Source organism: Scylla paramamosain, unplaced genomic scaffold (assembly GCF_035594125.1).
Source record: "Scylla paramamosain isolate STU-SP2022 unplaced genomic scaffold, ASM3559412v1 Contig9, whole genome shotgun sequence".
Classification (NCBI taxonomy): domain Eukaryota; kingdom Metazoa; phylum Arthropoda; class Malacostraca; order Decapoda; family Portunidae; genus Scylla; species Scylla paramamosain.
Window position 1 is genome coordinate 914,850 of NW_026973674.1, and position 13,879 is coordinate 928,728.

Below are 13,879 nucleotides of genomic sequence, written 5' to 3' on the forward strand. Positions count from 1 at the left end.
GTGCCCAACAGCGCGGCAGCTCGTGCAGACCTCTTGCCACCAAGTCGGGGAAGTCGAGGCAGGTGGCACGACGTCGCGTTAAAATTAAAACAGTTTCATTTTTTTTCCCGACGTGGTACGAAGTGGCGACGTCGGCCCCACCTCGTGCCATCACCTCGTGACACCTCGTACCCTGTTCGAGACACCTCGCGCCTATTGGCACGACGTCGCGCCTGGCGCGCAGTGGTGCGAGCTCGTGCTACCTGAGCGCGAGGTGTCACGAGGTGTGGTGCGGGGTGGTACGAGGTTAGTGCGAGGTGGGCGCGACGTTAGTCCGAGGTGGGGACGAAGTTAGCGCGAGGTGGTGGCGAGCTGTATAATTGCCTCTCACGTGACCTGATCCAAGGGGTATATAAACAGCACCCGTGGGCCACATGGTCACTTATCTCGCAAACACAGACAGAAGAAGAACCCTCCCATCTCCAGCCAACCTTTCCAAGATGCCCAAGAAAGGCAAGCAGCAAGCACCACAGCAGGAGTCTTCCCCGAGTCTGCAGGAGGAAGAAACTGGTGATGTTCCTCCTGAGGTTCCTGACGACACTGACGTTCCTGATGTGGAAGTGGTGAAGGTACAACCTGTTGCTGGGCTCTCCAGGAAACGCACTCGGCCATCCAAGAAAGACGTTCAGGACTACCCCTTCAACGACGACCAACTGAGGGAGATAGCAAACTACGTCCAGTTGCATCCAGAGCTCTACGATAAGCGGAACGAGAAGTGGCTGAATCCGGCGTGGAAGGAGAGCCTCTGGAAGGACCTGGCCCAAACTTTCTCGGACTGTTCTCACCAGCAGGTGAAGAAGGTGGTGGACAAGAAGAGAACAGATTTTGGGAAAATCGAGAAGAGGGAGAGCAAGAGTGGATCAGCAGCCAGGCCGAGGACGCAGAGGGAGCAGAAGATCGTCGAGGTTTGGGGCTTCCTGGCAGGTCACATCGCCCACGAAAGTACGCACCCTAGTGATGACTTCGGCAGACAAAGTGACGATCAAGATTCCTCCAGCCATGAGTCTGTCCTATCGGCCCACTCAATTGCCAGGAGGAAGAGGAAGAAGGAACGGCAGGAGGAGGAACTATCCAGCCCACGATCCACCAAATCTACCCAGGAGAGCAGTGCCATCCAAGAACTACTCCAGAGTGCACAGCTGCTAGCTACACGAAAACCACCAGTCGAGGGACCTGACGCTGACATCCGGCAGTTTGTTGAATTTATGTACACTCGCCTGAAGAAGGTTTCCCCCATGCATCATGGAGTACTCTTCTCCAAGATCGCGTACATGATCAGCCTCATGGAGGAACCAATACAGTGGGAATCTATACTCGGCTGTTCACCGTCCCCCGTCAAGACCCTGCAGCACACAAGTACGACCACCAAACTCCAGGGCCAGAAGACGAAATCGCCGGCGAAAAAGGCCATAATGTCCCCCATGATCGAGACGCTGAAGGGCTACGAGGCGGAGGATAGCGACGAGTAAATGTAAACAAAATAAAAATGTATTGCATATAAAAATATGTTAAAATGTATGAAATAAATATGAAAAAAACAACTATATTTTTTCCCTTTTCATTTATAATATAAGTATGGATATAAAATAATAACTGGTAAAAGGAGACATTAAAAACACTTTTTTAATGTTTCCTTTTACCAGTAAAAAAAAATTATAAACTAGAAACTGAATATAAATAATTGGGACATAAATGGTAAAAGAGAAAAAAAATATACTAAAACTTGGGAAGTTAAGAAATGGATTGAAAATTGAGGATTTGAAATGATAACAGATAAAAGGGAATAATGAAGAGTTGGTAATAAAGAACTTGGAAAATAATAACTGAATATATAAATAAGGTATTGAAATAATAACTGGTAAAAGGTAAAACACTTGGAAAATTAAATCAGAGAATCACACATGGAAAAGGTACTGTCCCCATAATATATATATATATATATATATATATATATATATATATATATATATATATATATATATATATATATATATATATATATATATATATATATATGAACATTTTATAGCTTTGATATATCCATCAAGTATAGATTTTATTTCAATGTCGTAAATATGAAAAATTCTTTGCTAAAATTTTAATCTTATAACCAGACGATCTTAACAATTTTAGACCAAAGTCTTATGTAATTAATAAATGAAGGTGTTTAATTATCCAGATTTGCCTATTACTTAATAAGTTAATAATTTTTGTAAACATTAAATTCATATTTAAAATTTTTTTTTAACATATATTCTATTTTACTCTTATTTCCTTTCCCATTCCCTCCCACCCAAATATGATATTCCTATAATGTATATAGTTTATATTTTGGGGTATAATTCAAAGTCAAGGAAGCTTAATCGGTTTCTTTATTATCAAATACACAGATAACATTTATTAACACAGCTTATATATATATATATATATATATATATATATATATATATATATATATATATATATATATATATATATATATATATATATATATATATATATATATATATATATATATTATTTATTTATTTAATTATTGCTCCATCCTTTGTTCGTCTGCTGGTCGTCCTCTTGGATATACCATCCTTTCTTGCCAGGGAACTGCGCCTGCTTCTGATGCATAGTACAAAGCCAGGTAGTCTCGGACGGCCTTTGCTTCTCTCGTTGGATTTGTTCCCCGTCGAGTTTGGAGGCGTTGCATCAGATTTGGTATGTTCCTCCACGATCCATCAATCACGTTATGGTCACCATCTTCGCAGTCGACTTCTTGGGGATGAAAATTTGAGTAGCGGTCCAATATCAGGTTGTGCATCACACACCCACACATGGTGACAATTTTGACAACTGCAGGTCGTTGTAGCATGGTAGTGCCGAAGACTCTAAATCGTGACTGCAGGAGACCGAAAGCATTTTCCACCACACGACGGGCGCGAGACAACCTGTAGCTGAAGATTTTTTCTTCGTATACCTGGGATTGATGTGAGTAAGGTTTCATAAGCCAGGTCTTGAGGGCGAAGGCATCATCAGCAACAATGTGGAATGGGATTGGCGTGTCGTCACTCGGCAGGAAGCTGTGCTCTGGAAATCCCACTCGTTTCTGCGCGATGGCATCGTGAAGGGTGCACTTGAACCAAGTTCCTCCATCACCAGCACTTCCTTCAGCACCTACGTCGACGTACAGGAACTTGTAGTTTGCATCTACGACGGCCATGAGGACAATGCTGTGGAACTTCTTGTAATTGAAGAACAGTGATCCTGCATGCCAGGGCTTCTTCACTCGAACATGCTTGCCATCCAGACCACCTCCACACTTGTGATAGTTCCACCTCTTTGAGAATCCTTCGGCAACTTGATTCCATTCTTCTGGAGTTCTTGGGCACTTGAGCACCTCAGGTTTGTATATGTCAATTATGGCCTGGCAGACTTTAGGTACGAATCTACAGATGGCGGTTTTGGAGACCCTGAAGCTGTATTGCAGACTCGTATATGAATCGCCGGATGCCATTGATTCCATTCTTCTGGAGTTCTTGGGCACTTGAGCACCTCAGGTTTGTATATGTCAATTATGGCCTGGCAGACTTTAGGTACGAATCTACAGATGGCGGTTTTGGAGACCCTGAAGCTGTATTGCAGACTCGTATATGAATCGCCGGATGCCAGGAATTGGAGGGTGACAGCCAACTTCAACCCCACTGACAGGGGCTCTCTCATTCTGGTGGCTTTTTTGGCGAGGATTGGAGTAAGCCGGTCCACCATCTCTCTGAAAAGTTCAGGTTTGATGCGGAGGAAGTTCTTGTAGCCCTTGGTGTCTTCTCGGTTGAGCTCCTGCAGCAGGTGGTGAAAATCGCCATGCATCGATCGTCTCGTAAGCCATTCACGGCACCATATTGTTCTGGGTCTTCTTGCTCGTGGCTGGGGTGGCACGGGAGGTTGCTGTAGACGTCTTCTTTGCAGCAGCAATGCAGCAGCCACCATCAGGATTCCTGCCATCAGTACTTGAGCCTCTTGTCTGTAGTTTTCTTCCTCCATCTTCCCTGCTTGCCAGTCTAGCTTTGAGTGACTTGATCATCATTCCCCACCCTTTATATACCGCTTGGGAGGCGCTGCAAATATTGGACGCATCCTCACAACACCCCGTGACATATCGTGACAGTACATCGGCAACAACCTCGTAATTAATTAAAATGCCTGTGCGACCCCTCAAAACGGGTCGTCGGGTTGGGCCACACCTCGTGTGCACGTCGCGATGACCTCGTGCCCACGTCGTGATCACCTCGTGTCACGTCTCGCAACACCTCGTGCCCAGATCGGGCTCACCTCGTGCCACATCGCCACACCCTTGCGCGCAATGTACCCGACGTCTCTGTTTCTGTACTGTTTCTACTCGCGGTGTGGCGCGCACTCACCTCGTGCCACGTCGTGCCCAAAAAGTGCGCGTGTGGCAACCTACCTTTAGTTTGTTATGGTGAAGGCGGCGGTGGCTGGCAAGCCGTTTTTCACCAACTTCCTGCACGGCGGCATTTGGGAGGTAAAGGCTTATAATACTTCATCTTTATCACTGCTGGGGGAGAGGAACACGCAGGAACAATGTGCATTGCCACCAAAGGGTTCACAAATCCCTTCCTGACACCTCTTACAGATTCCATGCATTTCTTCCTGTGGTGTTGAGCGGGCGAGCGGCGCGGCTTGCGTCAGGCAGCGAGGCGCGAGATGTGAGCGGCCAAGGTTTAGCCAATCAGCGAGTGGCGAGGCGCTGTGTTGTGGGGTCCCGCAGAGCTGCCAACATCTGCAAAGGTTTACTGATATCAGAATGCTGAGTTTCTAGACAATATTGAGAAAGGAGAGGTTGGAATATCATTGCCAGTATACACAGAACGTGCTGATATAGCGGTTGTTTTGCCTGGTAATATTCTAGTCGGCAGTGGACCTTAAGATTCATGGTTTTGTTGGTAACGCACTACCGGCAGACTTCCCACTCCATACTTGTGCGCATATCTTGAGGGACAGAGACCCAGTGAAGATGAGGGCGTTATATATTTCTTTGTTGCCTCATCGCCTTCGTGTGGTCATCCCGCGTCACCCACGCTAACTTATGGGTAAATCATATCAAAGTTAACTTCCAGCTGTAGTACGTATGTTGACTTAGTAATTCAATATTGCAAGTGAATCTCAAAGAGCAACAAACATTTATGTACTAATCAAATTTATTTAATTACATAACTTACGGTATCTACAATATGAGAGAGAGAGAGAGAGAGAGAGAGAGAGAGAGAGAGAGAGAGAGAGAGAGAGAGAGAGAGAGAGAGAGGGGGGGGGGAGCAGCTACCGTGTCAAGGAAGATAAAATTGCCATGTACAGTAACTAGTGTTTGTGGGGGAGGGTATTACTGCTTATTGGTATGGTAATGTGTTGTGTGTGAGCTCGTGTTCCTAACGCAGGAGGGGGGCACAGTATGGTGGTATATACAGGCATTGTAGGGCGGCCTTCCCTGTCGTTGGGTTGTTCTGATGTAATTTTGCAAGTTTTGTTTCTGAAAATGAGGGTTTTATTTATTTAGTTTTTTTTTTTTTTTTCTGCAGTGGTCGTATATTTAGTATCAAGAACTAGCTCACTTTACTGAAGTTTGTCATCGGGTAAATTACTAGATTAGCAGCGCGGCTCTCATTTCCTATTTTTTTTTTTTTTTTCGGCTTGTAACCCCTACAATGTTGAGGACCTGGTGGGAAAGCGGGGTTTTTGAGTAGGGAGCCAAAATAAGCCTAAATACCGCCTCTTAACACCAAAAACAAGTAGGGAGCTGCCTGCTGCTCGTGTTATGATGACCGCCATGTTTACCTATCATGATACTTGAATATCTACTTGTGTTTATACTTTACTATGCTACACTCGTCCAAGACTACCAATTATTTTCAGCATTTAGTGTTCATACCTGTGGCAATATTCCCGATTGTGTTCCAGGAAATCATTGTGAGATGTCGGAAGTTGTAACTTTAAAACATTTAACTAATTAGCCATCAAATGAATAATAACCATCAACTGTTGCACTGCATTGTCAACATTTCCAAGAGTTCCCCAGACAGAGGCGGGCAGACAGAGGCACCGCCCCGCCAGTCGACGACCTCAGCATAATGACGTGTTTTTACTCCCTCAGTGTCCACATTTCACGAGCTTCATTTTCGAATTGTATCGGTTGATATTAAATAGCGACTTCATGTTGCACTAAATGACAAATCAGTGTTGGGATAAAAACACAAACATTTAAATAATAATAACGATTGATTCATTGCGTGTTTTAAGACGAGCGAATTACCAAGAACCATCTTACTACCTCTCACCCCATCACTAGCGGGAGTTGATGCCTCTCCCTCCCTCCCTCCCTCCCTCTGCTCGGAGACTGTCACGCAGCGGTAAGTATTCGTTGTGTTGTGAATATTGGCGTCAGTGTCGCGGGGCGGCGTCGGTGTGGCAGGAAAGCGACACGTAGGTAGGTACCGTGACGCGGCCGCTGCAGGTGAGGTCTGAAAACTGGTGGAAATGAAACCGTATCTGTTGGGGTTGTTAGGTAATAATGGCGGGGTTAAATAGAGGTGGATGATTGTTCCTTGCTGATTGTGCGTGGACAGGGAAAATGTTCATCTGGTAATGACTCATAACCTCGTGTTTTGAAGCGCTTTGCTCTCTCATCAGAACAGCATTCAAAGGCCACATACGGTACATAAGCTCAGGGATGATTTTTTTTTTTTTTTCCCTACTAATGCACATTCCTCTATTGCCATTCCTGTTACTCCCACCGACCCTCCAATGCAGCGTTCCCAGCCCGGTCCGCGTCATCACATCATTGCTAGACGCACACATGAACACATCATTCGCCTCATAAGAACAAAGGACCTCCATTACTCCGTCATCTTTCCCCTCCCTCACACTGCTCCTGTTACTCCCTCCCTCCCATCCTTCCCCTCCCTCTCCCCCTGCTATCCCTCCTTCTCCCTCTCATCCTTCTTCCTCTCTCTCCTACCACTGTCCCTCCCCGACCCCACATTTCTCTCCTCACTCCTCCCTCTACTCCACCTCTACCTTCTTCCCCACCATCCTTTTCCTCTCATTTTCCCTTCTCTCATCCTGCTTATTTCCCACCATCCCGTTTTTCCCTCTCCCTCTCCCCTTTCTCACTCTTAAACTAGGTATTAATATACTGCCACAGTGACGAAAAATGGAGAGAGAGAGAGAGAGAGAGAGAGAGAGAGAGAGAGAGAGAGAGAGAGAGAGAGAGAGAGAGGCTGTTCTTTTCATATTTTCATAAGCAAACTAATTAATTGTTTCATTTGCCTTCCACTATCTTGTTCTATTTAGTTAGCGTTTTGCACTTAATTTTCTTTTTCTTTTACCTCGTATTTTTTCGTGTTATTCATCTTACTCCTCCTCCTCATTTGTTTACCACTCATTCTTTTCCATGCAGTTCAGCCACAGCTCTCTCTGCTCTGCTCTACAAGACTTTTTTTTTTTTTATCAATACCACACCCACCATCCTCCTCCTCCTCCTCCTCCTCCTCCTCCTCCTCCTCCTCACACTGTGCATCCTCTAATGTGATGGTACAGAAAAATTTATGATTGTTTATGCCGAGAACATAAATTGTCTTGTGCAACGATCGGCCTGGACCCAGCCTTCCTTCCCCCTTCCCTTCCTCCCTTTTTCTCTCCCTACCCTCCCTCCTTTTCTCCCTCCTTCCCCCCTCTCACTATTTTCTTTCTTCTTCCCTCTTCCCCTTTCATTTATTTATTTATTTATTTTTATCGTAGTCGCTCTCCTGTTTCCTCTCCTCCTCCTCCTCCTCCTCCTCCTCCGTGTCTGTAATTCATTTATCTCCATTTTTTTTTTTTTCAGCGCCTGTCACTTATTTTCTTGCTTTCCTTGTTCCCCTTAGTGTGTCTCTTCACACACACATACTCTCTCTCTCTCTCTCTCTCTCTCTCTCTCTCTCTCTCTCTCTCTCTCTCTCTCTCTCTCTCTCTCTCTCATCCAACTTTATTTCCTTTTTAGTTTGGTTTCTGTTAAACATACCACATCTTGTTTATTGTTCTTTAAGTAGTCTTTAAGTTCCAATAGGCTGGACACCAAGCCATCTATGTTAGTATACATAATCTTTAAACTTCTGCTTGGTGATCGTGTGTGGCATCTTTGTGTCACCATTTCCTCACTTTAATGTCCATGACTTTCCAGGTGAATCTTTTTGCTTGTTCTTGTGTTCTTTCCATTTTTTTTTTTTTTTTCTGAGCCTCTACTCTCAGTTCTTCACTTTCTTCTTCGTTCATGTCTCTTTTTATCTATATTTCCTTCATTCCTTCTTTTTTTGCCAATTTTCCTGTTCTTTGCAAGACATGTTCTGCTGGTGTTTGTGACATGAATCTTATTTTCCTTGGTTTTGTTCTGCTTCCTTTATATTTTCCAATCCTGTAAACCTTTTCAGTGTGTTCAGTTATTCCCTCTCCTTCCTCCACCACTTCTATAATTTCCTTACCCCTTTTTCACTTATTTCTCACTAGCTATTTTCATGGGTATGTCCTTCTCCTTAACCCCAAATACCACCACACACATCTTTCTCTGTACTGTGTCTCTCACAAGATTACTTTTTTCCTTTTGATACTTTAATCCTTTCTTTTCATATCCTTATTGTGTTCCTGTTGCTGTTGCCTTATTGTCTCCTCCATCTCCACCTCTTGTTGTCGTTCTCCCTCTTCTTTCCAACTTTTAATTTCCTTTCACTAACTCCTTCATTTTTCCAACCCTAACCTTTATCTTGCAAAGCTTTCTGTAACTCTTCCTTCTCTCCCTTGAGTTTCTTAATTTCTTCACAGTACTTCTTGTTGAAGTTCACTATTTTTGTCACCTCTTCTCTTAGTTCTTTGTTTTCTTTTTTTCTTTCCATCTCTCTCTTTTCACTTTAAACACTTTAAACACTTTAAACACTTTATTATGTTTGTCTGTAATACATATATAAGCTTAAGGTACAATTGATTGAAAGACAAATAGCCCCTTATGAAGCACAAGCTTTTTGGGCACACTTAATATCTACTTAATACTGAAATGTAAAACAACACTAAACTAAAAATCTAATTGAAGAAAATGAAAAAAAAAAATAATAATAGCAATAACAAAAGATTTAGGGATAAATGGCTTTGCAAGAACAGGAAGGAAAGGAGAAAAATTATAATTATACATGAGAAATAGAGAAAATTGAAGTGGAATCTGATTATAAACAAGCAAATATTAGTTTTGAGAATAATTAAACAAACAGAAATAAATATGTATATATACTAGAGGTTATAAACTATTTTAGTTACAGAGGATATGAACTATTTGGTTACAATACCAAGAAACAAAATAATTGATATTGATAAAAATTGATTGAAGTACAAGATGTGTCAGTATTGAGACAATAAATATTCTTTTAGTTTTCTCTTAAAGATATTTACGCTTAATGAATTTTTTATGTGTGACAGGGTGCTATTCCATATTTTGGGACCTTTATACATTAGAGAGTGTTGGTAGAGAGTTAAAGTATGATGGGGAATCTGTAGAGAATGTCTGTAGCGTGTGGAGTGGTTATGAGTTAGGGTCAGGGTATTATTGTTGTTGGAATTTATCAATTTGAACATGTATGATGCAATAGAGAAGTTTGATAAGTCAGAGAGTTGAAGGATTTTCATAGATTTAAAGAGTGGAGGTGTGTGTTGGAGGAAGTCACTATTAGTCATGATTCTAATAATTTTCTTGTGGAGGATGTTTAGATTTTGTAGATGACATGGGTAGGTAGTGGACCAAATTGGATTACAGTAGGTTAAGTGTGGGTATACTCGTATATGGGCATAATACATGATTTTCATAATTTCCACTAGAACAAAGTTTTTTATTTTCAGCAATAGAGCTATTGATCTAGATAATTTTAGGCAAAGGTTTGATATGTGATATTTAAAGGTAAGATTATTGCCAAATGTGACTCCAAGAAATTTTGTCTTAGAAACTTGCGTGATATCTTTATCTAATATGGTAAGTCTAGGTAAGGGTTGGTATTTGGTGGTGGTATTTGTAAATAACATGTAGGAAGTTTTAGCTGTGTTAATTGTTAGGCGATTTGCAAGACACCATTCAGAAAAGGCAGATAATTCTAGGTTGGCTCTGTAGATTAGGTCAGTGGGATTATCACCAATCATGTACAAGGTGGAGTCATCAGCAAACTGTATAGTGTTGAAAGCAGTAGAGGCATTGCTGATATCGTTGATATATATCAGGAAAAGAATAGGGCCTAAGATGCTACCTTGTGGCACACCAAGATGTATAGGTTTGATGGTAGATTTAGAGTTACTGTAGGATGTAAAATGAGATCAGCCAGTTAAATATGATTTGAACCAATTTTCCACACAACCGCGAATACCATAGTGACGTAATTTGTCTATTAGAATGTTTGGGTCAACTGTGTCAAAAGCTTTGCTGAAATCAATGAAAATGGATATTATAGACTTATGTTTATTCAAGGCATCGTGTAGGTCAGAGGTAAACACATTTATAGCGTCAAAAGTATTTAGTCCGGGGCGGAAACCAAATTGCCTATTATTTAAGAGTTTTTGTGAATTGAGGTAGTTCATGAGGAAGTTCTTCATAATGATTTCAAATATTTTAGAGAACACTGGTAAAATAGAGATTGGTCGGTAGTTTGAGATATTAGTTTTACTTCCCGATTTATGGATAGGGATAATTTTTGCCAGCTTGAATCTATTAGGGAAAACTCCATCTTTTATTGAATCATTGAATAATTTTGAGAGTGGCTCTGCTAGAAGATTTTTATTCTCTTTGATTATTTTCACAGGTATTTCATCCGTAGGGCATTTTTTATTTTTTAAGGCAGAAATAGCTTTTACTATGTCATTTCCTGTCACTATGGGAATATTCATGGAATTTAGGAAATTACCTCTGAGATAAGAAATGTGTGAGTTTTGAGCTCTAGGAAGCTGGGAGCTAAGTTGAGGTGCAATTTGTGAAAAATAGGTGTTGAATGCATTTGAAATTTCATGTGGAGTGTGTAGGACTGTGTCATTATAGTGTAGTGTGTGGGAGACCGTCTTGTTATTATTATTAATGTTTTCTATTTCGGTAATTAGTTCCCAAACTTTTTTTGTGTTAAGTCTAAAATTTTCAAACCTTTGTAGGTAATATTCAGATTTTTTGCATTTTATTAAGTTATTTAGATAATTTCTGTAATGTTTGTAGTGGTCCATTGTAGCAGGAATTTAAGAAAGGCTAGTAGAAAAGGGGGCAAGTATGGGTAGCAGAGAGGGAGGAGGGAGTGGAAGGGATTTGTATAGTTTGTACAGCTGATATTTATGTTTTGTTGAATTTATTAACCCCTGTGTTAACCAAGGCTTACTCAGTCTTTTGGATGTGATAGTTTTGGTTATTTTGGGGAAGCAGGAATAGTATATTTTATATAATTTATCCAGAAATATGTTGCAGTTTGTGTTTGTGTCACTGCTAGTGAGGTAGAGATTCCAGTCTGTATTTGATAGGGTCTGTGTGAATTTCAACCGATTTACTCTATTTTGTAGCCTAAAATCAACTTTGTGGTGAATATTGCACACTTTATCAGAGACTGGAATATTGATAAACACTGGAAGGTGGTCACTGATAGGAAAGTGGAAAATTCCAGAAGAGACTGGTTCATTGAAGTTTGTCCAGACGTGATCCAATAAAGATGGGGCTGCAGTTGTATTTATGTCTGAAAATCTTGTTGGTCGAGATATATGTGGGAAGTAATTGTTTGATTGCATAGTTGTAATGAAAGAGTTAGTAGGAGGATGTGACACATGTTCAAGAAGGTTTATATTGAAGTCACCTATGAGTATATTCCTGTTGCTTGTGAAAAAGTTATTTGAAAGAAGATTATCAATATATGCATTAAATTCATTTACTTTAGCATGTTTACTATTTGGTCTGTAAATACAAGAAACAGAGTAGGAGGTAGTAGGTAGAATAATTTTCACACTACATAGTTCAGCATTTTCATCACACATGCAAAAATCCTTAATAATTTCACTTTGTAGGTCAATATTTACATAAATTGCAACACCCCCACCTGGAGAGTATAAAGGCCTGTGAACATGATATGACTTATAGCCATCAATTTCGTGAAGGTGAACATTATTTGCATTGAGCCAGGTTTCACTTATACATAAGATATCAGGGAGTTTGGGAAGAGATTTGATAAAAGAGATTACTTGGTCATAATTTTTGTTTAGTGAGCGGGCATTTATATGGAGAATATTGATATAGTCAGCGCTACTTCTTGGTATAACATTCTTGTATGAGGTAAGGTCATGATAATTACAGATATCATCTAACTCAAGAGATAAGTACATGGAATTTATTATTTCTATGCCGATGCTATCAGATTCATTGTTGTCTTCTAAGTCGTTGAAAAGTGTATTGAGGAGATTCTCACTAGTAAAGTTCATGATATAGAAAGGGGAATTTAAGAAAGGCTAGTAGAAAAGGGGGCAAGTATGGGTAGCAGAGAGGGAGGAGGGAGTGGAAGGGATTTGGAAAAGTTTAAGGGAGAGGAAAGGAAGGATATGATAAGTAGAGATAGAGAAGAATAATCAAAGAATAAGGAAATACATAATAAAAAATAAAAATTAAAATTAAATAAAAAGAAATTGGAAGGCTTACCAGGTATGTCATAAGAAGGGTGGAAGGTAGATTGCAAAATGTTTGCAGAATTTGGTGATCAAAAGGATTAAGTTGATAAAACTAGAAATGTTCAAGATATTGGCAAAGTAAAGATGATAGAATAAAGCTTCATACCCAAGATATTGGCAAAGTAATAGATAAATAGGCAAAGTAGTAGATGATAAAAGAAAGTTTCATATGATGAAATCTAGAAAAAATTTAGATGAATAATAATAAGTTGGAGACATGCATAGGATATGACATATAAAATATATACTCAGGAAAGGATAATGAATACATTATATATATAAATTAAATAGACATAAAGATATCTAGAATGTTTGGTAGGAAATATTGCATCATGTTGAGTTGAGAGCACATTTAAGACTGGGTCAGAACAGGATATTTATCTAGGAAAATGTTCAAAGACTGTTCAGTGGTTATCATGTGTTTTTGACTAGATGTTTTTAATTTAACAAAGATCTTTCCATCCCTTGTGTAGCACTGTTGGAAAAGCTCCTTGTTTTTTTTCCTGATACCCCAAACTGTATTGAAGATATTGCGTCGTTTTGGAGTGAGACTTTCATTAATATAGAGGCTAGGTTTAACTTTTACACAGGCATCCATTATTTCTGCCTTCTTTGATCTATTTAGCAGCTTTACAATTATTGGTCTCTCTTTGTTTTGACTTTTTGAACCTAACCTGTGAGCAACATTGATGTCAGCATGACTTAAATTGATGTGCAGATTATCTTTAACTGAATTCACAACAAGGTCAGTTGAGTTTTCATGGTTTTGTTCTCTGGGCAATGCAGGACCACTAATTATTATAGTATCTCTTCTTTCATATTGTTCTACATCATCTAGTTGATTTTCAAGTTTACAGACTGTATCCTCAAGTGAGGTCACTTTGTCCTGCAACTTTTCAATTTTTTCATCTTTTTCCTTGGAAAGAATAGACAGAGCTTTCACTATTGTGTTCACTATCACTTTACCTTCTTCGGACAGACGAGCAATGTCACTGGAGATGAAGTCAAGGATGTTTGTTGTGGGTGCTTGTCCCATGGCTTGAGTTGGTGTCTTGACCATCTCGGCTATGGCTGTCCCCTGCTTCTGTCCAAC

General features: G+C 40.4%; 2 protein-coding genes across 5 annotated transcripts in view; both read right to left on the reverse strand.

Annotated features, from left to right (window-relative positions):
• Positions 1 to 2,572: 2,572 nt before the first annotated feature.
• On the reverse strand, positions 2,573 to 3,894 carry LOC135096929 (putative nuclease HARBI1). The gene is made up of 2 exons (XM_063998704.1): positions 3,575 to 3,894; positions 2,573 to 3,476 (listed from the first exon to the last, which is right to left on the reverse strand). The coding sequence occupies exons 1-2, from the start codon at positions 3,892 to 3,894 to the stop codon at positions 2,573 to 2,575; spliced, it is 1,224 nt and encodes a 407-aa protein (XP_063854774.1).
• Positions 3,895 to 4,228: 334 nt separating this feature from the next.
• The window catches only part of LOC135096915 (uncharacterized), a 39,905-nt gene continuing 30,254 nt past the window's right edge, over positions 4,229 to 13,879 (reverse strand). For all 4 annotated transcript variants that reach the window (XM_063998693.1, XM_063998690.1, XM_063998692.1 and 1 more), the window contains exon 6: positions 4,229 to 4,825. In XM_063998693.1, the coding sequence (XP_063854763.1) occupies positions 4,775 to 4,825 (51 nt within the window). In that variant the 3' untranslated portion in view covers positions 4,229 to 4,774. The remainder of the gene's footprint in view (positions 4,826 to 13,879) is intronic.

Bases quoted from the DNA above. Each gene is read 5' to 3' on its own strand.
- LOC135096929 (XM_063998704.1), bottom strand. From the start codon at position 3,894: ATGCATGGCGATTTTCACCACCTGCTGCAGGAGCTCAACCGAGAAGAC. The intron at 3,477-3,574 runs GTGCCCAAGAAC...CGCCATCTGTAG, and splicing joins TACAAACCTGAGGTGCTCAA to ATTCGTACCTAAAGTCTGCC.